This window comes from Schistocerca piceifrons, chromosome 8, assembly GCF_021461385.2.
Source record: "Schistocerca piceifrons isolate TAMUIC-IGC-003096 chromosome 8, iqSchPice1.1, whole genome shotgun sequence".
In the NCBI taxonomy this organism is placed as follows: Eukaryota; Metazoa; Arthropoda; class Insecta; order Orthoptera; family Acrididae; genus Schistocerca; species Schistocerca piceifrons.
This window is the reverse complement of record NC_060145.1, coordinates 22,901,814-22,926,133: the sequence shown is the minus strand read 5'-3', so window position 1 is coordinate 22,926,133 and position 24,320 is coordinate 22,901,814. Positions and strand designations below refer to the sequence as shown.

General features: G+C 44.2%; 1 protein-coding gene across 2 annotated transcripts in view; it reads right to left on the bottom strand.

Moving 5' to 3' along the window:
- LOC124712504 (acetyl-CoA carboxylase) overlaps positions 1-24,320 on the bottom strand; it is a 433,982-nt gene that overhangs the window by 382,864 nt on the left and 26,798 nt on the right. The window contains exon 1 of one of the 2 annotated variants that reach the window (XM_047242803.1): positions 19,195-19,269. The exons of the other annotated variant lie outside the window; for it this stretch is intronic. Coding sequence (XP_047098759.1) covers positions 19,195-19,249 — 55 coding nt within the window. The 5' untranslated portion in view covers positions 19,250-19,269. Of the gene's footprint in view, positions 1-19,194; positions 19,270-24,320 lie in introns of those variants that run through there. 2 annotated transcript variants of the gene reach the window in all.

Sequence of the window (24,320 nt, the reverse complement as noted above, 5' to 3'; positions counted from 1 at the left end):
GAGAATCAAACCCGGGACCCCGTGATCCAGAGGCAGCAACGCTAGCCACTTTTTTCTTTTTTTGTGATTTCATTTTGTTCATTTTCGTTCGTTCTATTTGTTCGGGGTGGACGTCCCATGACGCTTGTTCAAGTTCATCGTTGAGCGATTAAGCCCTCTGACAGAACACGCTGAGTTACCGTGCTGGCTGTCACTCACTAGACCACCAACTGCGGTCTGCATGTCTCTCACTGTAAAGGCCTCCCTTTCTTCCACATAAATTTTAACCATGTTAAGGATCTTTATTTGCTTACGTATTTGATTAATAAATGACTGAAATAATATTGTAATAACTGTCACGTTTTATGGCTATTATGATGGAAGATTGTTACATAGGACGCGCGCATCTAGCGCAAAGAGTACGGAAGGAAAAGTACACTAGGTTGTATGTATGTAATTCGCTGGTTTCTGATTTTATGTTTAGCTGACAACGCATGGGCACTTGTTCATCAAATGCCGCCCACAGGTATGAACCGTGTGCATTGTAATAGCGCTGTATAAGGCTCACAAGTAGATCTAGTGAAAATAATTTGTTATGATTCTCCTCGTCGGTTGTTATGATGACAGGTGGCCAAAGCTAAATAGAAAAATATTGCAGGTTTGGCAGTGAAGTCGGTAAGGGGATGGCTGCATAGTCTGTATCTGCAACGACTGAAATAATTAGTAGTCGTTGGTAAAAAATAACATATATTGTATTTAACTTGTGTTACAGGCTTCTTCATATGCTGCTTACATATAACTACAAACAGATATCTGGAGAGGCATTACTTATGCCATACTTGACTAAGCGCCTTGTTAGAGGTCGCTTCCTATCAGCTGAAGGCTATGCTAAATTCCTAGTTGACGTCCCGAGCAAGAGTAGGCGAGAGCTCGCTAGAGACTTGTCACAAGCCGCGGAGCGGTGCTATTTAGTCGCGAATCGCGGGTCCAGCGATATCTATTACGGACCGCGGTCGATACCTGCAACCCCTCACAGGTGTGGTATCGAACGTTGATACCACATAATTGCAATTGTTTCAGGTCTTAATTTAAGCTTTTCTGTTGTGTATTGTAGCATCTGAAGATTGTCGTTGAAGACCGAAACCGGTAATGATTGTATCATAAAAAAGTGATTTGAGTCAAAAATAAAAAAATAATACCTTATAAAGCCACCTAATAAGATTTCTTTGTTCTTCTTTGGAGGTAAATGTCTGCAGTCCTGGTACATATTGGAAACTGCGTACCAGAGTACCGTAGTAATCCACTAAAGAAGCAAAAATATGGCGCAGTCCTTTGATAAATTGGAGGTACGCTTCGCCGTTTTATTTTGGCTTCTCTAGCGGTGCACTATGGTAATCTGGCACAGGGTTTCAAAATGTACCAAGACCGCAGATACACACACACACACACACACACACACACACACACACACACACACAAAATGGCTCTGAGCACTATGGGACTCAACTGCTGAGGTCAGTAGTCCCCTAGAACTTAGAACTAGTTAAACCTAACTAACCTAAGGACATCACAAACATCCATGCCCGAGGCAGGATTCGAACCTGCGACCGGAGCGGTCACGCGGTTCCAGACTGCAGCGCCTTTAACCGCACGGCCACTTCGGCCGGCACACACACACACACACACACACACACACACACACAGAATTAACTAAATACGTTTATTTTTTTTTTTAGAGATGATAATTAAAGACTCTTTGACCGTCCTTCACATCTGCAGCCCTTTGGATCCCGTGAGTAATAGGAGTCCCTAGGTTGAGAATTTGTGTTATATAACTGTCCTTTACCAGCAATTGAACGTCGAGGTAAAAAGTTTTGTTCAAATTCCAAGCAGAGGTGTTTAAAGGCCAGACACTCTTGACAGAATATGACATCAATGTCAGAGTTGATCGGGCTGAAAGACGGTTGGAGGGAGGGAAAACCGTTGGTGTCGTCTCCTCCTATCAAAGTTAACGTATTCTTACCGCGTTTGCTCATGTTCTATAGTGTATTTCGTACTTTTAGTACCTTCTTAGTCTTTATTTTATCTACAGCTACGTGCTGTTTTTGTTTTGTTTCGATTTCATTGTTTAAAGTGCCTCAGTTGACCATTTTAGGCAAACCGTGGGGCCTTATAGATGAATATGACAATAGATGTGATTGTAGAGAATATCATGATTTGCAACACCTCCTGACCTGTCCTCAGTAATGTACCCCCGGTGAACTGTGGCAAGGGAGCAAAGAACCACTGGTCATAGACCAATCTTGGGCTGAAAAACTTTGCTATTCGAGCACAAAAAAGTGATCCTTCAGATTCTCGCAGCGTAATTCTTGACGAAATTGTTCACGGGTGAGCATCCAGACGTCAATATCCAACGGGGACGGGAACTTAAATTCGTCAGCGCACCTGATGATGATAACGTGGTCGCTTACCGAAATATCGTTCCCGCTGGACACTGGCATTCACCCGTTCACTCGTTAGCTATTTCGTCACAAATAGGTAAAATAAATTAAGCGTTCGCTTTGTTCTCGTGACACATTGCGAAGGTTCTGTAACACCTTGGTTCAGTTTACAGTGATAAAAGCTATAGAAAGAATAATTTAAAATTAAGAATAGAATTTTTAGAGGGGAAAATAGTGTAGAATCAGAGTTTGGTAACTGCAGATCAAAATTATAGTATACCAGCAAGTAGTTCAACGTCTAAGTACGGCAAAGCCACGGCAGGTCCGTCATGCAGAAGACACTGACGTTAAACTCTTGTGATGAAAAACCTGTAAAAAGGCCTGATCGTCATTGTTGCTGCCTTTTTCTCTCTTGATTGTATCGTTAAAGGGCGGGGAACCCGTGTCAGTCAGCGAGGCAATAATTAGATTGGACTTTATCGTGTTAAGATTCACGATAAACTGTTAGAATATTACGGAGATTCTTAATATGAACTTTTGTGACTCTTTGACGTCCCCACTCCCTCCGAAAGGTGGCGGAGATTGTCCTAATCATGAAAGGGGGAGTTTTAGCCGGGCATATTACTAAACAAAAGCGATATTTACAAGACTCGCAGTAATAGCAAAACACAAGGCCAGCACCTCATCGGAGAGTCGTCGACGTGGGGTACCTACAAAGGGAACCACAAGAGAGTTGGGGATGCTTCAGTTTCTACACTGTGCACTGGTAAGAACATAAAGTGATGAAACAATTCTCATTAAATAACATTTTTAACAGCGAATACGTCAGCTCTATTGAAGCAGACAAAGTTACTTTTGACGTTAATTGGTATTTGAAAAGAAAAGCATATTAATTGGTATTTGGAAAGAAAACCATATCAGATACGGTATAAAATTTACATATTGTCCTGAAAAATATTTTGTGTTTGTACGTACATTTTTCATTAGCAAATAAATGACAATGTTTTGAAACGTTTGGACGACACTTTTCCTATTTTTCACTTCTCAGTAGTTTATAATACAAACTTTGTCAATAACATGTGTTCTTGCTTTGGTCATTAATAAATTTTGATTCTAGATTTAGTAGTCAACAAACTTTCTACATCTGCATGGCTACTCTGCAAATCACACTGAAGTGCCTGGCAGAGGGTTCATCGGATCATCTTCACAAGAATTCTCTATTGTTCCACTCTCGAACAGCGCGCGGAGAAAACAAACACCAATATCTTTATTTTATTATTACGATCGTTCCTCCCTACGTAAATCGACATCAACCAAATGTTTTCGCATTCGGAGGGGATAGTTGGTGACCGAAATTTCGTGAGAAGATCCTGCCGCAACGAGAAACGCCTGTGTTTTAATGACGTCCACCTCCATTCCGCATCATGTCCGTGACACTCTCCCCCCTCATTTGTCGATAAAACAAAACGTTCTGATCTTCTTTGAACTTTATTACGCCATCTGGTAAGGATCCCACACCGCGTAGCAGTATTCCAAAAGAGGACGGACAGGCGTAGTACAAGCAGTCTCTTTAGTACATCTGTTGCATCTTCCAAGTGTTCTGCCAATAAAACTCAGACTTTGGTGCGCCTTCCTCACAACACTGTCTCTGTGGTCTTTAAAATTTAGGTTTTCATAACAGTAATTCCTAAGAAATTAGTCGAATTTACGACCTTTATATTTGATTGGTTTATCGCGTAACCGAAGTTTAACGGATTCCTTTTGGCACTAATGTACATGACCTCACACTTCCCATTACTTGGGGTCAACTGCCAATTTTCGTACCATAGAGATATCCTTTCTAAATCGTTTTGCAATTTGTTTTAATATTCTGATGGCTTTACTAGTCAGTAAACGACAGCGTCATCTGCAAAAACTCAAGACTGGTGCACAGATTGTCTCCTAAATCGTTTATATACACAAGGGACAGCACAGGGCCTTTAACGCCACCTCGGGGAACGCCAGAAATCACTTCGGCTTCATTCGCTGACTTTCCGTCAATTACTACGAACTCTGACCTCTGCGACAGGAAATCACGATCTAGTTCATTACTGAGACGATACTCCATAAGCTCGCACTTTGATTACATGCAGCTTGTGACGCACGGTGTCAAAAGTTTTCTGGAAATCTGGAAATACAGAATCAATCTGAAATCCATTGTCGACAGCACTCAACTCTTCGTGTGACTAAAGAGATAGTTGTTTTTTCAAGAACGATATTTCCTACACCCGTGTTGACTGTTTGTCAATATACCGTTTTCTTAGAAGTAATTCATAATGTTCGAACATAATATATGTTCCAAAATCCTGCTGCATATTGACGTTAATGATATGGGCCTGTAATTTAGTGGATTACACCTATTGCCTTACTTGAATACTGGTGTGACTTGTGCAACTTTCCAATATTTGGGTACGTACCTCTCGACGAGCGAGCGGTTGTATATGATTGTTAAGTACGGAGCTATTGCTTCAGCATACTCTGAAAGGAACCTAATTGGTATATAACCTGGACTGGAAGAGTTGCTCTTATTAAGTGATTTAAGTTACTTCACTACTCCGAGAGTACGTACTTCTAGGATACTCAAGTTGACAGCTGTTCTTGAGACAAATTCTGGAATATTTACATCGTCTTTCTCGGTGAAGAAATTTCGGAAAGCTGTGTTTAGCAACATAACACCAGAATATCTTCGGATTTTCTGCCAGGTTTCGTGATTCCCTTGATTGCTAGGTCCTTAATTCTGACACTATAGTTAGACTATTTGCATCCCGGAAGTTCAATTTCACCGTTGACGGGACTAAGCGAAGTGACATGTTGACGCTCCGTCTAGTGTGGGCACACCACCATTTAACTATGATTTGGCGGTGGCGTCGCGTTCCGTTCTGACGTCGAATGTGGATAGGCCTCGAGGCGTCACAGTCTCGGAGTTGGCAGCCTTGATCAGTAACGCCGGATACAACCTCACGTCCACTGGCCGCCATTTCCTGTCACACAGATGGCACCTGCCCAACTCATCGATTTGCTCCCTAATAGTGACGGGCTAAACTGCAATTTTTCCGATATCACTGATTTCCGTGAACGCTACTTTTCAGTATCTGTCATTCTTAACTGTGATTTGTCGCAGTTAAGAACCGAAGTTCACGAATCCAGTTCTTGTATCCCTCCGCACTCTACCACTGCTATTTCTGAGACTTCTGCGACTTCCTAATCGTATGAAAAAGTTACACTTATCCACACAGAAAATTGCACCTCAAAAAAAAACTGTCTTTAGTAAGTATGTTTTACATGTGTTCTTCCGTTGGCCTTAAATTTTGTATTAAAGAAACAATTGTGAAAATATTAATAGTGTAATTAATACGTGAGTAGCCATACAGTACCGTAATAGTTCGTGTTTAGAAAACGAATTCTAACGTATTGGTACGTTCACAGGTGCCTGAACCACGTTTTAGTCACTCAGTATAGCGATAATTCAAAATATCATTGTCAACAGATCTGGAGAAATTGCCACTGCGTCTTTAGACTGTTTTCGTCAACCAAGAGATTAGTTTCTAAGTGTTTCGATGAACTTAATTACTTAAGTGAGATCGTTCTGCAAATGTGAAAAATCCCCATTAAGTAGCTTTCATTACAGGAATTATTAGCAACACTACTCTGTCGGTTACACTGCTTGTAATTAGTGACAGCAAAAATGTTTAATAATCCTTGTGTTTTTGCAGACGCAGTTCCGACTCTAATTACTATCCACATCACGGCTCTTGAGAGAGAATCGTGAAGATTCAAGACAACTCTTAGAGGACTTGCAGCTTAAAAGTGCCATAATTATGAAATAAGTGTGCAGAATGAGTGACTGAACTATGTTTAATTGTAGTTATTATGCGATGTTAAAGGAATGATAAACAAATGTTAAATACAGTGAGTGAATAATGAAAATCTCATTTTCCCCGTGTTAAGCCGTCCTATACCCGTAAGTTTTCCGCCATTTCATTATTGGTAAAGACCTGTTGGAGAGTGACACGGCGTGCCCCTCCCCCCCCTTTTCCCCCTCTATCTTGGTATGGTGACGCTGATCTGCAACATAGCCCAAGGTCTATAATATGCGAAATGGTCTATAATATGTGAAAATGGGAAGTATGGATCTTCCAGTTAAATCAAGAATAGTTTAAGTGCAGTACTTGAAGGTAACACAGGAAAAGCTTTCTTGTGTAGGTGGTTGTAGTGTCGGCAAAAAGTTATTATGTGTGCAGTTGCAATGTAGAACACCAGGTGTAAAATTTTTCTCCAGAGTCTTGAACTGTCTCGGAACAAAAGTGAGGGATTCATATGACTCAATAATATTGTTTTCATTTCATTGCACTTATGCCGATGTCTGAGTTCTGCTGTGTTAACATTGCAGAGTCCTGTAAACATATGGAGTATTAACCACAACTGTCATATTCGAAGCAGAATCAAACACATTTTTTAATTTACTTGTCTCTCAATGATATTTTCCGGGCAAAAAGGCAATGTTGCTTCTTATTGATATAATACATTCAGAGTCACAGCTGTGTTTGACCAATCACAACTGGTGCTGAATGTGCATGTCGGCATATAGTATGCATAGACAGTACATCGATCTCGTGAGGTACAAGTTTCTTACAACGAAGTACGAACGTCGGTCAACAGATGGCACTCGGCAAAGAATGTTAACTGTGCTTTTTAGTTGCTACTTGCGACTTTGTCGCGACATGTCATTCAAATCGCAGCTAATTCCATAGCATGACCCCATGTTTTCAGAAAGCAGTACGAAATTCGGCCAACAGATGGCACACGGCGTTGAATGTAAAATGCTAATTGTGACTGAAATCGCAGTTAGATTCTGTAAAGTTGTTATTGTGGTATCTTTGACTTCTCAATCACTGTAATCTGTAACAGATACGGGATTTCCTGCCTGCCACCACTACTTCCTAAGACGTAGAGCGCGTTTAGAAGGAAGCACGGCTGCTATGCGTCTTGCCAACGCAGATGAGTCACCCCAGCATTTCCAGCATGTTTATTTCATCAGGCGGAGACCTTACTTCACGAATAGTCTTTCCGTTGTTCTTTAGTCTCATGGCCGGCCGGAGTGACCGAGCGGTTCTAGGCGCTTCAGTCTGGAACCGCGAGACCGCTACGGTCACAGGTTCGAATCCTGCCTCGGGCATTGATGTGTGTTCTGTCCTTAGGTTAGTTAGGTTTAAGTAGTTCTAAGTTCTAGGGGACTGATGACCTCAGATGTAAAGTCCAATAGTGCTCAGGGCCATTTGAACCCTTTAGTCTCATGTTTGCAGTCAAGTGTAATTTATTTGCCACTCTCGCAGTATCTATTGGGTTGCTGCACTAAGTTCGTAACATTTTTCTATAAGTTTAACAAACACAACCGATACACACTACAGAAACTTTAGTCACCACTAACATATTCTCCTTCATTATTTACAATTATCTGCCAACTCTAAGGTAACTTTTCGATCGGCGACTGTAGAACTCGTGTAGTTTTGAGGCAAAGCAGTTCGTTCAAGATTGTTCGACAGAGAGTGGAAAAGGTGAAAAACTGAGGATGTCAGGTCAGGTGAATGGGGTGGGTGCAGAATGACTTCCCAGCCCAACTCCGGCATTGTGTTTTTCGTCAGTCTAGCAGAATTCGTCACTCTAGCAGCAAAAGCCCCCCCTCCCCCCAATGAACCATGGACCTTGGTGGGGAGGCTCGCGTGCCTCAGCGATACAGATAGCCGTACACTAGGTGCAACCACAACGGAGGGGTATCTGTTGAGAGGCCAGACAAACATGTGGTTCCTGAAGAGGGGCAGCAGCCTTTTCAGTAGTTGCAAGGGCAACATTCTGGATGATTGACTGATCTGGCCTTGTAACACTAACCAAAACGGCCTTGCTGTGCTGGTACTGTGAACGGCTGAAAGTAAGGGGAAACTACGGCCGTAATTTTTCCTGAGGGCATGCAGCTTTACTGTATGATTAAATAATGATGGCGTCCTCTTGGGTAAAATATTCCGGAGGTAAAATAGTACCCCATTTGGATCTCCGGGCGGGGACTACTCAAGAGGATGTCGTTAAAAGGAGAAAGAAAACTGGCGTTCTACGGATCGGAGCGTGGAATGTCAGATCCCTTAATCGGGCGTGTAGGTTAGAAAATTTTGAAAAGGGAAATGGATAGGTTAAAGTTAGATATAGTGGGAATTAGTGAAGTTCGGTGGCAGGAGGAACAAGACTTTTGGTCAGGTGAATACAGGGTGATAAATACAAAATCAAATAGGGGTAATGCAGGAGTAGGTTTAATAATGAATAAAAAAAATAGGAATGCGGGTAAGCTACTACAAACAGCATAGTGAACGCATTATTGTGGCCAAGATAGACACGAAGCCCACGCCTACTACAGTAATACAAGTTTATATGCCAACTAGCTCTGCAGATGACGAAGAAATTGAAGAAATGTATGACGAAATAAAAGAAATTATTCAGATAGTGAAGGGAGACGAAAATTTAATAGTCATGGGTGACTGGAATTCGGTAGTAGGAAAAGGGAGAGAAGGAAACGTAGTAGGTGAATATGGATTGGGCGTAAGAAATGAAAGAGGAAGCCGCCTAGTAGAATTTTGCACAGAGCACAACTTAATCATAGCTGACACTTGGTTCAAGAATCATAAAAGAAGGTTGTATACATGGAAGAAGCCTGGAGATACCGGAAGGTGTCAGATAGATTATATAATGGTAAGACAGAGATTTAGGAACCAGGTTTTAAATTGTAAGACATTTCCAGGGGCAAAAAATGGTTCAAATGGCTCTGAGCACTATGGGACTCAACTGCTGAGGTCATTAGTCCCCTAGAACTTAGAACTAGTTAAACCTAACTAACCTAAGGACATCACAAACATCCATGCCCGAGGCAGGATTCGAACCTGCGACCGTAGCGGTCTTGCGGTTCCAGACTGCAGCGCCTTTAACCGCACGGCCACTTCGGCCGGCTTCCAGGGGCAGATGTGGACTCTGACCACAATCTATTGGTTATGAACTGTAGATTAAAATTGAAGAAAATGCAAAATTTAAGGAGATGGGACCTGGATAAACTGACTAAACCAGAGGTTGTACAGAGTTTCAGGGAGAGCATAAGGGAACAACTGACAGGAATGGGGGAAAGAAATACAGTAGAAGAAGATTGGGTAGCTTTAAGGGATGAAGTAGTGAAGGCAGCAGAGGATCAAGTAGGTAAAAAGACGAGAGCTAGTAGAAATCCTTGGGTAACAGAAGAAATATTGAATTTAATTGACGAAAGGAGAAAATATAAAAATGCAGTAAATGAAGCAGGCAAAATGGAATACAAACGTCTCAAAAATGAGATCGACAGGAAGTGCAAAATGGCTAAGCAGGGATGGCTAGAGGACAAATGTAAGGATGTAGAGGCTTATCTCACTAGGGGTAAGATAGATACTGCCTACAGGAAAATTAAAGAGACCTTTGGAGAAAAAAGAACCACTTGTATGAATATCAAGAGCTCAGATGGAAACCCAGTTCTAAGAAAAGAAGGGAAAGCAGAAAGGTGGAAGGAGTATATAGGGGGTCCTATACAAGGGCGATGTACTTGAGGACAATATTATGGAAATGGAAGAGGATGTAGATGAAGATGAAATGGGAGATATGATACTGCGTGAAGAGTTTGACAGAGCACTGAAAGACCTGAGTCGAAACAAGGCCCCGGGAGTAGACACCATTCCATTAGAACTACTGATGGCCTTGGGAGAGCCAGTCCTGACGAAACTCTACCATCTGGTGAACAAGTTGTACGAGAGAGGCGAAATACCTTCAGACTTCAAGAAGAATACAGTAATTCTTATCCCAAAGAAAGCAGGTGTTGACAGATGTGAAAATTACCGAACAATCAGTTTAATAAGCCACAGCTGCAAAATACTAACACGAATTCTTTACAGACGAATGGAAAAACTAGTAGAAGCCGACCTCGGGGAAGATCAGTTTGGATTCCGTAGAAATACTGGAACACATGAGGCAATACTGACCTTACGACTTATCTTAGAAGAAAGATTAAGGAAAGGCAAACCTACGTTTCTAGCATTTGTAGACTTAGAGAAAGCTTTTGACAATGTTGACTGGAATACTCTCTTTCAAATTCTGAAGGTGGCAGGGGTAAAATACAGGGAACGAAAGGCTATTGCCAATTTGTACAGCAACCAAATGGCAGTTATAAGAGTCGAGGGGCATGAAAGGGAAGCAGTGGTTGGGAAGGGAGTGAGACAGGGTTGTAGCCTCTCCCCGATGTTATTCAATCTGTATATTGAGCAAGCAGTAAAGGAAACAAAAGAAAAATTCGGAGTAGGTATTAAAATCCATGGAGAAGAAATAAAAACCTTGAGGTTCGCCGATGACATTGTAATTCTGTCAGAGACAGCAAAGGACTTGGAAGAGCAGTTGAACGGAATGGACAGTGTCTTGAAAGGAGGATATAAGATGAACATCAACAAAAGCAAAACGAGGATAATGGAATGTAGTCAAATTAAATCGGGTGATGCTGAGGGGATTAGATTAGGAAATGAGACACTTAAAGTAGTAAAGGAGTTTTGCTACTTGGGGAGCAAAATTACTGATGATGGTCGAAGTAGAGAGGATATAAAATGTAGACTGGCAATGGCAAGGAAAGCGTTTCTGAAGAAGAGAAATTTGTTAACGTCGAGTATAGATTTAAGTGTAAGGAAGTCATTTCTGAAGGTATTTGTATGGAGTGTAGCCATGTATGGAAGTGAAACATGGACAATAACTAGTTTGGACAAGAAGAGAATAGAAGCTTTAGAAATGTGGTGCTATAGAAGAATGCTGAAGATTAGATGGATAGATCACATAACTAATGAGGAGATATTGAATAGGATTGGGGAGAAGAGAAGTTTGTGGCTCAACTTGAGTAGAAGAAGGGATCGGTTGGTAGGACATATTCTGAGGCATCAAGGGATCACCAATTTAGTATTGTAGGGCAGCGTGGAGGGTAAAAATCGTAAAGGGAGACCAAGAGATGAATACACCAAGCAGATTCAGAAGGATGTAGGTTGCAGTAGGTACTGGGAGATGAAGAAGCTTGCACAGGATAGAGTAGCATGGACAGCTGCATCAAACCAGTCTCAGGACTGAAGACCACCACAACAACAACAACAACAACAACAACAACAGCAGAATAAGGACGGGCGTTATCTTGGAGTGGCATCAGTTCACGCAGTCTCTCCGGTCGTTGTTCTCGGAGTGCGTCTGCAAAATGTCTCAGCTGTTGCCACTAAATGCCAGCACTGATGGTTGCACCTTGGATAGGCAATTCGCAGTATAGCACACCGTCGCTGTTCCACCAGATGCATAACTTTATCTTTTGTGGACGCCTGCATGTTTTTGTACGGAGAGTTGCTGCTTCGTTTAGGGTCAACCACGTCTTTATTTTCCTTATGTTAGCATAAAGACACAGTTCCTCGTCACCACTAACGATACAGGGTGGGAATGGTAGGCGTTGTTCGCGAGTGAGTTCATGACGAACAAGCAGAGATGTACATATGGCCACCTGCAGATTTTTGTGATTTTGGCTTAGACCATGTGGTCTATGTACACCTGATTTTTGAGCCTCCCCTGTGCATACAAATATCGTACGATGGTGGAATGATCACAGTTCATCACATTTACCTGTTCTCGACGTGGATCTTTGTAGATTAATGTGTGTAGACGATCTTCATCAGACCCCGAAGGTCTTTGTCGACGTGGAGAGTCACTAACGTCAAAACCATCCTCTTTGTAACGAGAAAATCATTCTGCTGTCACCATTCTATTGAATTCAAAGAGAAGAGTATGCCGGAAATGTTCCGATTTCTCCACTTGGGGCTCCATTTTCTAGCGTCCACTGCTCCATTCACTACCTCCAACTGACAAAAGGAAAACATGTAAACTCAAATAGCAACAGTGAACTACAAATAAAACATGACAATCGACTAATAAATCCATAGCAACTAGAATACCAACATGTAAAACGAGTACTTATGCACCAACCTAATTCATTAAAGTGGTAGGCCTCTATATTTTACAGTTTCTTAGATACTTTCATATGGAAAAAATAAGACGAATCTCCAAACGCGACTTTTTCTTTTTGACACATCGATAATGTCTTCAAGCGACGTTCATCTCGCCTTCGGGAACATGTTTAACGGATTAGCCACTTCCATGGGAGTAAAAAAAACTGAATTTTATCTGGGCTCTGAGAACTAAATAAAGTAAGGAGTTGAGACAACTTGTTCACCCATTGTTGATTAATATTCGACTATCGACGACGTCTGATGACCGAGCGCGGTGCTGCAGTGGTTAGCATACTGGGCTCGCATTCGGGAGGACGACGGTTCAAACCCGCGTCCGGACGTTCTGATTTAGATTTTCCGTGATTTCTCTAAATCGCTTCAGGCAAATTCCGGGATGGTCCTTTGAAAGATCACGGCCGACTTCTTTCCCTAACCCGATGGGACCCATGACCTCGCTATTTGGTCCCCTCCTCCACATGAACCAATGTTGGTCGTCTCCAGTTGTTTGGTAGATCTAGTTGTTCACAGTGAGTGCTTCCACTCCGCATACACCGTCTTTTGATCCCCAGCTGACGTAGTCCCATCCACCGAGGGTTCAAATTCCTATGCACAAAACTCTTGTTTTTTGTGCCTTGATAATGACGGAGTGTCTCAAAATGGCTCTGAGCACTATGGGACTCAACTGCTGAGGTCATTAGTCCCCTAGAACTTAAAACTAGTTAAACCTAACTAACCTAAGGACATCACAAACATCCACGCCCGAGGCAGGATTCGAACCTGCGACCGTAGCGGTCTTGCGGTTCCAGACTGCAGCGCCTTTAACCGCACGGCCACTTCAGCCGGCCTGACGGAGTGTCCTGTCGCACTTCGGGTGAAATATTAAAACAGACTGACCCGACTCGTAATCCTCGCCGATTTATTGATGACCATCTGCTTTAGCTACTGCTCGCATTTCACTTAAGGTATCAATTTCGAGTCTGTTAATCATTACAGAAAATATACCAATATACAAGGGTCAGTCCATACTCGGGTAATGAGCGTTGGGTACAATGCAGAAATCCTACGTTGCTGTCCTGGACAACTTCCTAGAGAAGATCGTCTGCCGTTTGCTTCCTCTGAAATGACGTGCAGTGGATGACACTAATGAGCACTTGTCTAGAGTAGTGTTGTTTGCGTGTTTATGGAGAAGCCTGGAATGAATGAGAGGACAGATGCCGATATTTAAACTACTTTTCTCGTACGGCACCGAGGGGACTTCTAACTTCAACGTCCTCATTCGATACTCAGATCATCACCAAAGGGTCAGGCGCTCTGTCTCAATGAGACATTTGAGTTGGAATTTAACACAGAACTCTGGTCTGCTGTTCAGATACTTAAAGACCCCCACCTCTGTTTCTCTTGCTGGCCACGCAGAGGTGCTGAAATTTTTTTTCCGACCACCATAATTCGGTCCAAGACCGTACTTGCTTATGTTAGCAGTCTTTAACAATGAAAGAGTTCCCAACTAAAATCCAAATAATTTTCCCAACCAGAAACGTGAGCATTTAAATAGCATACATGCTAAACGGCAGTCAGCATTGCCAAGATTCATGAAAGGTACGTAATATCCGTACGTCATACAGAAGGGGTAACTACAAGTTGTACACGGTGTTTGTAAATTAATTATGCAAAAGTAATCCTTAATTGTGAAAAGGATAAATAGCTTACAGAAATGTTTGAGACAGCACTGAATGCATACATCTTCAAATTTTATTCCCGCCGAACTTCCCGACGTTCCCGCTAGGTGGCATGCACGAATGCAGTCATCAATGGAGTCGTATAACGGTATAGAGCGTGCACAGTGTTGTTCATGGTTTCATGAATATAAATTCACTACTACAGTTGATAGACAATTCAGGACTAAATATCGCAAGCCACCACCTCAAAGATAAACTTTTATTAATTGGCAAAATCGTTTTTACGAAACACACAGGACGCCGGGTCAGGGTCGACCAGCAGTCTCTGAGACAGCAATTGAACACGTTCAGCAGTCTTACATTCGTACCCTGGGTGAATTAACGAGACGTGGCAGCTTAGAATTGAATATGCCTAGTGGTGCAGTGTGAAAGGTATTGCGAAAACGCCTGTCATCTAAACCTACAAACTGAGACTGTTGCAAGCTTTAAGAGAAAGTGACAAAGAACAACGAGCTGAATTTTGTGTATAAATGTGTAACAAAATGCGCACTGAAGATGATTTTCTTACTAAAATTGTGTACAGTGACGAAGCCGTAACGTTCTCATTTGGGGTGAGCAGAAACCACGTCACTAATAGAACAAGTACGGAACTCGCCTAATGTAACTGTTTTTGCGCTGTAACAAGATTCACGGTACCTTTTTTTGCCGAGTCAACTGTACCTGTCTATCTTACCTGGATATAATTGAACATTATCTAATGCCTCAACTACGAGATATGAGTACAGAATTTACTTTCGAGCAAGATGGCGCGTCACCATATTATTGTCGTGAAGTTGTCGCGCATCTGCATAGGAATGTGCGGACTTGGACTGCACGTGGTGGAAGAATATCCTGATTTAACCCTAATGGACTTCTGTGTACGGGGTTACATTAAAGGCAGAGAGTTTGTTCCTTCGATTCCTGGAAACGTCGATGAGCTGCGAGAACCGATAACACAAGCAGCTGCCACTATGCATCAAGACTTGCTTCATACGATTTGACAGCAAACTGATTACAGATGGGACACGTGTCGTGTTACAAAAGGAAGCTACATCCGACATTTGTAAATAAAACTTGAAGACATACTGTAATCAGTGCTGTATCGGACATTTCTGTAAGTTATTTAACTTTTTCACAATTTAAGGATACTTTTATATAACTAATTTACAAACACCCTGTATTTCTGACAGCGTCGGTATTCAGGCCAGACACGAGAATACAATCCTGGCATATAAATGGGTGACAGTGACAGAAGAGATGAGAGGATTTTTGTTCGTCTTCTACAAATTTTGCTCGATAACGAGCGATGGTGAGTTGTGTGAACGTCCACAGAGGTTTCTGTGAGGTTAAGAACACCTTCCACCCACAGAGGTGGGGGTGAAACGGAGTGACGTAGAAGCTTAACTCTGCAACTTTTGGAGCAATTTCTATGTATATATGGCCTATACAGGGCGTTACAAAAAGGTACGGCCAAACTTTCAGGAAACATTCCTCACACACAAATAAAGAAAAGATGTTATGTGGACATGTGTCCGGAAACGCTTAATTTCCATGTTAGAGCTCATTTTAGTTTCGTCAGTATGTACTGTACTTCCTCGATTCACCGCCAGTTGGCCCAATTAAAGAAAGGTAATGTTGACTTCGGTGCTTTTGTTGACATGCGACTCATTGCTCTACAGTACTAGCATCGAGCACATCAGTACGTAGCATCAACAGGTCAGTGTTCATCACGAACGTGGTTTTGCAGTCAGTGCAATGTTTACAGATGCCCATTTGATGTATGGATTAGCACGGGGCAATAGCCGTGGCGCGGTACGTTTGTATCGAGACAGATTTCCAGAACGAAGGTGTCCCGACAGGAAGACGTTCGAAGCAATTGATCGGCGTCTTAGGGAGCACGGAACATTCCAGCCTATGACTCGCGACTGGGGAAGACCTAGAACGACGAAGACACCTGCAATGGACGAGGCAATTCTTCGTGCAGTTGACGATAACCCTTATGTCAGCGTCAGAGAAGTTGCTGCTGTACAAGGTAACGTTGACACGTCACTGTATGGAGAGTGCTACGGGAGAACTAGTTGTTTCCGTACCATGTACAGCGTGTGCAGGCACTATCAGCAGCTGATTGGCCTCCACCGGTACACTTCTGCGAATGGTTCATCCAACAATGTGTCAATCCTAATTTCAGTGCAAATGTTCTCTTTACGGATGAGGCTTCATTCCCACGTGATCAAATTGTAAATTTTCACAATCAACATGAGTGGGCTGACGAGAATCCGCACGCAATTGTGCAATCAGGTCATCAACACAGATTTTCTGTGAACGTTTGGGCAGGCAATGTTGGTGATGTCTCGATTGGGCCCCATGTTCTTCCACCTACGCTCAATGGAGCACGTTATCAAGATTTCATACGGGATACTCTACCTGTGCTGCTAGAACATGCGCCTTTACAAGTACGACACAACATGTGGTTCATGCACGCTGCAGCTCGTGCACATTTCAGTCGAAGTGTTCGTATGCTTCTCAACAACAGATTCGGTGACCGATGGATCGGTAGAGGCGGACCAATTCCATGGCCTCCACGCTCTCCTGACCTCAACCCTCTTGACTTTCATTTATGGGGGAATTTGAAAGCTCTTTTCTACGCATCCCCGGTACCAAATGTAGAGACTCTTCGTGCTCGTAATGTGGACGGCTGTGATACAATACGCCATTCTCCAGGGCTGCATCAACGCATCAGGGATTCCATGCGACGGAGGGTGGATGCATGTATCCTCGCTAACGGAGGACATTTTGAACATTTCCTGTAACAAAGTGTTTGAAGTCACGATGGTACGTTCTGTTGCTGTGTGTTTCCATTCCATGATTAATGTGATTTGAAGAGAAGTAATAAAATGAGCTCTAACATGGAAAGTAAGCATTTCCGGACACATGTCCACATAACATATTTTCTTTGTTTGTGTGTGAGGAATGTTTCCTGAAAGTTTGGCCATACCTTTTTTGTAACACCCTGTATATACATTTCTTTCGCTGACGTCATGGTCCCACAGCGATCGCAGGGTCGGCGTCGTTACAACGGATTTGGCAAGGTTAGTTTTAGGGATGGCCGGACGCCCTTCCCGCCGCCACCCCGTACCTCCCAGGACGGAATCACTGTACGCCAACTCTCTGCGTCTAGTGTAAAGCGTGAAATAGTGCGGACGTGTTTCAAATGTCTGCAACGCGTGTAACTGAGGCGGAACGTGGGGACCAGCCCGGTATTCACGAAGCGGGATGTGGAAAACTGCCTAAAAACCACATGCAGACTGGCCGGCACACCGGCCCTCGTCGTTAACCCGCCGGGCGGATTCAATCCGGGGCCGGCGTGCCTACCCGAGTCCAGGGAGCAGCGCGTTAGCGCTCTCGGCTACCCTGGCGGGTAGTCTATATATTTGTATATATAATTATTTGTATAATGATTGATTATACAATCTATATAATTAACATTATCAACATAAAAATATTGTCGTCGTTACATAAACAAACCACTCCTAGGAGTTGGGGAGGGGTGAGAAGAATGACATGTAAAAGTGTCACTGCCTGTGGAAAGTATAAACAATACCTTTGTAGTTCCAGTATCACACACTTGTAAGCCCGGAGTGTCTTCCAAGCTTAATGATTCTCATATTAAAAGTACTTGTGATATTGTGGACAATGTCAGCAGTGAACTGCCCATATGAGTTCATAGACACCAGAAGTTGGAACATTCCGTTTGGGCTGCCTCTTAATGATCCAGATTTGTGCAGGCGTGTCACAAAAAATATGATTCTCGGGGCAACAGCTTTCTTTGATATCACAGGCAATGAAGGAATAGGGAAACCAAATCGCCCCACAATGTCTGACACAAAATTTGGTTGGATTTCGACAAATAGGATTCCTGTAACTCCACGTAAGGAGCAATATAAATCGTGCTAAGCACACATTCAGCAACATCCAGTTCGTGATGGAAACCAGGGGTTCGCAGGGTGGCTGGGTGAATAACGACAGGCTTCTCGACGACTGCACCTTCGGAGATTTGGTGTTGTATCCTCTTTCTGCCAGTCCTGAACCCTCTATCCTTGAGATTGCTGCCAATAGGTGGTACAAGGGGCATCTTGTACAGTACCTCAATCAGTCCTTTTGGAACAGATAATCTACTAAATAAACTAGAAAATATATCGGAAAAAATTAAGTAGATAGCATAATACGCTACACAGAGTGATCAGAAACAGTCTGAAAAACTTGTAAGGGTGTCGCTACGGGATGTTATTAAATGTTAAGAGAAACAATCGATACGTTGCGCCGTTTCCGAGTTATTTAGCACTGAAGTTAGCCAATCAGATCGTCGCGCGCACAAATTCAAGAGACAGTGTCGCAAAACGTGTTCTTCGTCTGGTTTCCTCAAACCTAACAATCGTACCGTTTTTCATGTAGCTTAATTTTATCATTTCCGAAAAGGGGATATTTTAACTAGTAATGAGCATTCAGCAAGTGATAACTCACGGACCCACATATATCTGTACATCAGTGCATTTTTGCGCGTACAAGCGCTTGAATTTGCGCGCTCAATGGCCTGATTTGCACACGTCGAAACGGGAAAACGTATGGAATTTTTCTCTTGACAATTATTTCCCAGCACAACCTCCCCTGTAATATCCTTACAGGCTTTTTAGCCGTTTTTGACCCCCGTATAAAATGCAAACAGATAGCTCATCTCAAATGAAAAGCACAAAGCCTCACGAATCTAAAAGAACTATTTTTTAAAATGAGCATAAGCCTACTGGTGGGGTAAGGTATATACTACACACACTGCAGTCAACCGGCGCACTGAAATGAGTCACTGGAGGGCTTCTCCGGAAACATTGTGGATGTCTTTAATTCCTCCTCTTTTGAAATCATAAATTATACCATTTAAAATATGATACATACCTTGAGAGTCACTGCACTCGCACAAAGTGTCATTTGCAAGATCCCACCTTATCATTAAGCTTTTACAATAATCCGTTCCAGTTCTTATTCTGTTTAGTCTTGTCCAGAGTCATCTTGGAAGGTCACTACCACGAACTTGTTTGGCCACGTGAGCACTAAGGAAATAATTTTGCTGGGTGTTTCTTCGCGACCATCTGACGTCTACAAAGTGACGTTCTAGGGCGCAGTGCGTTCGTGTCCGCAGCGGACTGAACGGCTGACGTAGGCTGGTCACCGTGGACAAAGGACGAACGCCGGATGTGGCCAACTACGGCTGCTCCCGTTGCCGCTCTAGTGCATACAGCCAGCCTGCCTGCCTGCCGCGAACAGTCAAACAAACGCCTGCTCAAAATTGCCAACACATTTTCTTATAGCCCACTACACAACAAAGGCACAAATCGAAACCGGGCCAATCAAATCGTCGCCAAAGGTACCTACAAGCATAAGAATAAACATTTCCGTACAATAAACAGCTGAGAGCAGAAAATTCTTCCTCACAAGGGAACCTCCCCATCGCACCCCCCTCAGATTTAGTTACAAGTTGGTACAGTGGATAAGCCTTGTAAAACTGAACACAGATCAATCGAGAACACAGGAAGAAGTTGTGTGGAACTATGAAAAAAAAAGCAAAATATACAAACTGAGTAGTCCATACGCAAGATAGGCAACATCAAGGATAGTGTGAGCTCAGGAGCGCCGCAGTTAGCGTGAGCAGCTGCGGAACGAGAGGTCCTAGGTTCAAGTCTTCCATCGAGCGAAAAGTTTACTTCCTTTATTTTCGCAAAGTTATGACGTGTCCGTTCGTTCATTGACGTCTCTGTTCACTGTAATAAGTTTAGTGTCTGTGTTTTGCGACCGCACCGTAAAACCGTGCGATTAGTAGACGAAAGGACGTGCCTCTCCAATGGGAACCGAAAACATTTGATCGCAAGGTCATAGGTCAACCGATTCCTCCACAGGAAAACACGTCTGATATATTCTATACGACACTGGTGACGGCATATTCGTCACATGACAGAAATATGTTGTCGACCCATCTAACCTGTACCCTTGGCGCCGGCCGCGGTGGTCTCGCGGTTAAGGCGCTCAGTCCGGAACCCCGCGACTGCTACGGTCGCAGGTTCGAATCCTGCATCGGGCATGGATGTGTGTGATGTCCTTAGGTTAGTTAGGTTTAAGTAGTTCTAAGTTATAGGGGACTGATGACCACAGAAGTTAAGTCCCACAGTGCTCAGAGCCATTTGAACCATTTTTTGTACCCTTGGCGAATGGGTAAAAAGATTCTTCTACCTTTCCCGATTTAGGTTTTCTTGTGGATGTGATAATCACTCCCAAAAAGTGATGGAAACATAAGAGTTTGTCACATAAACTGCAACAAATGAATGCAACAGTTTCACAGTCGCACAGTTTTCCCTGTGCTCTGTCAAAACATAAGTTTTTAACTTTTTCAAATTTTTCCGTGTGTAGACCGTCAAATCCTGCATATGTCCAAGCAAATCTGAACATGTCCTCGAATTTTGGAGAGCGAAGTTGATTATGTGTGAGTGCCTGAACTTTGATAATTGTCTGAAAATAAAAAAATTAAACTTTTTACTCGAGGGAAGACATGAACCAAGGGCCACTCGTTCCGCAGCTGCACACGCTAACCACGGGACCACGACGCTCTTAGGTTCATACTAACCTTGATGTTGCTTATCTTCCACATGGACTACTCAGTTTGTATATTTTGCTTATTTTTTCATAGTTCCACACAACTTCTTCCTGTTTTCTCGATTGATCTGTGTTTCAGTTTTTTCAAGGCCTATCCACTGTACCAACTTATAACTAAATCTGAAGGGGGTGCGATGGGGAGGTTCCCTTGTCAGTAGAGCAACTGATCAAACTCTCCCACTTCAGGAGAAATTCGAAAATATCTATACGGTATCGACGTGCAACCCACTCACTGGAATACGATACGCCATTGTGTATGTTGTTATGGCGGTCTCCAGTCCGAAGACTGGTTTGACGCAGCTCTCCATGTCTGAGTGTGTTTCTGTCAACAGACCCCCCTCTTCTAGTCAGGTTTTGCCACAAACTTTTTTTTCCTCCCCATTGTATTCAGTACCTCCTCATTAGTTATGTGATCCACCCATCTAGTCTTAAGCATTCTTCTGTAGCTCAAAATTTGAAAAGCTTCTATTCTCTTCTTGCCTAAACTGTTTATCGTCCATGTTTTTACTTCTGTACGTGGCAGCACACTATACAAATACTTTTCCCAACACTTATACATACATTCAATGTTAACAGATCTCTCTTCTTCAGTAACGCTTTTCTTACGATTGCCAGTTCACATTTTATATCGGCATCATCAGTTATTTTGCTGCCCAAACAGCAAATTTCATCTACTACTTCAAATGCCTCGTTTTCCTAATCTAATTCCTTCAGGAGATTACCTGACTTAATTCGACTACGGTCCATTATCCTTGCTTCGCTTATGTTCATGTTTATCTTCTAGCCTCCTCTCAAGAGAGACTCCATTCCGTTCAACTGCTCTTCCAAGACTTTGCTGTCTCTGACAGAATAACAATGTCATCGGCAAACCTCAAAATTTTTTTATTTCTTCTCCCTGAACTTCAATTGCTACTCCAAATTTGTCTTTGCTTTCCTTTACTGCTTGCACAATGTACAGGTTGAATAACATCGGGATAGGCTACAACCCTGTCTCTCTCCCTTCTCGTCCGCCCCGATAGCTGAGTGGTAGCTCCAGTCCGGCTTTCGCCGCCGTGCAGTGCGGGCGTGTTGTTGTTTCCGCCTGCGCGCTCGCTGTTGTTTACATTTCAGCGGCCGTCACTTACGTGTCGCTTACGTGCACTAGAACCATGGCCAACCGTTTTAGGAAATCAACATTACGATTCAACTTCTGCAACGAATACGCACGACCAAACGCCTCGGAAATGGAACGCTTCCTACGCGACGTTGCTAAGATCCCAGCTTCCGACATCTTGGGCATCCATTTGTCCATATTAAGCAGTACGGTGTACGACAAAGTCGTCAGTGACGTGGTATGTGAAAGAATACTTCGTGACACCAACTATGGATTACGCTTTTGCCACACCGACGGCAATGTCGAAGCGGTCACTGTCGACCACGCCGGCTTAGGAAAGCGCACCATACGAGTTTTCGAACTCCCGTTCGAGCTCCCGGCGGAAGACGTTATCGCGGCTTTCCGCCCATATGGCACTGTACATGGCCACACTGCCGAACGCTGGGCGCAATTCCAAACGTACCCCGTTCTTAACGGTGTACGGCAGATCACCATCGATCTCCATCGCCACGTGCCATCTTACCTGCAAATTAGCGGGTGCCGCGCGGTTGTCATATACGACGGCCAACCCAAGACCTGTTGCGGGTGCGGCAAAGAAGGCCACCTCAGATCTGAGTGTCTTCAGCGACGAATCACCCAATTGCCAGCCGCTACCGTGACACCTCCGGCTCCGACGACGGTTTTACCGGTCACCTACGCATCGGCGCTCACTTCTCCTCCCACCGGCCGCCACCCGTCGGACCATGTACCGGGACTCTTCCAGCTGCTACGGATACCGCCGGGGCCGACACGTCGCGCTCAAAGCCTGGCGCTACTCCGGCGCCACTCCCAACAGCGACGACTTCCGACACCCACCCGCCTGAACATATGGACGCCCCTTCATTTGACGTTCCCGCGACGGCCTTCCTCTCAGAGCGACGCGACTCCCTTCCGTCTTCCGACTCGGAGGGACGAGCCCGCAAACAACGTTCACCTAAGAGGCGCAAGAGGAGGCGCCCGCCGTACGGTCTCGGAACGAGACGGGTCACCTCCCCCTGTTGCTCCAGAGGCCGTCCGACCCGACGAGGCCTCGGAGAACCTACACGACGATACGAATGCCGACAACATGACGCCGACTGTGTCTGTGTCGATGCCTACTCTACTGGCTCGCTCAGGTGCTCCTGAACCAGTGGACTCCACCGTTGCGACTGCCGCCGAGACGTCGTCCGCCCCTACGACAGAAGTGGAACGTACGACCATCACAACGACAGCGCCATCAATGGTGTGGAGTGAGGACGTCGATGAGGACCCGGACCACACGCTGGGGACAGAGTTACCCCAGACGGAAGCATCGTTACGCCGCTGATAATGCCGTCAGGTGGCGACTCACCGTTGCCTCGCCCCTCTTCATCCTCCGCCGGTGGAGTTCCCCTCCACGGCGCGTTACGGCTCCAAACCTACCGAATAGCGACGATCAACACTAACACCATTAGCTCACCCGTGAAACTTCAACTGCTGCGAGAGATGATATGGGCGTCGGACGTCGATATCGCACTACTACAGGAAGTACACTTGGCCACACTTCCAGACGTCGCGGGATATAACACTTATCCGTCTCCTGGTGACCACCTGGGACGCGGCGTAGCCACCTACGCCAGAGAAGGCATTCCAGTGGCCGATATCACATACCTTCCATCTGCCAGAGGCATGGCCGTCACCGTCATGGGGACGCGTATCGTCAACATTTACGCTCCGTCAGGCTCCACCCGCAGACGCGACAGGGCACTCTTCTATTCAGAAGAAATCGCTCCTTTGTTTCTTGGACGCTGCGACCATTACTTGCTTGGGGGTGATTTTAATTGTGTCTTGCACCCCAAAGATCAAGTGCCCCACTACAATACCTGTCAAGAACTGCGTCTTGTCGTCCGAGATATGTTGCTCCGCGACACTTGGGAAGTTCAGCACGGCGACGCGCCTGGACATACTTACCAGACGAGTCACTCCGCGAGCCGCCTTGATAGAATTTACGTCTCTCGGGAACTCACACCTGCAGTCCAAGGTGCAGAACTCTGGCCCCTGACCTTTTCGGACCACTGTGCCTACATCTGCAACATTCTCTTCCCCAAGCAAGTGGTCTGGCGTAGTCGTGCACCGTGGAAGCTAAACACCTCCCATCTTCATGATCCCGAATGTCTTCAACGTGTTACCGAGACACGGGCCACCTGTGAACGTCGCTTACCTAAATACTGCACGACCTTGACCTGGTGGCTGGAATGTGCCAAACCTGCCATTCGACGTACTTTGA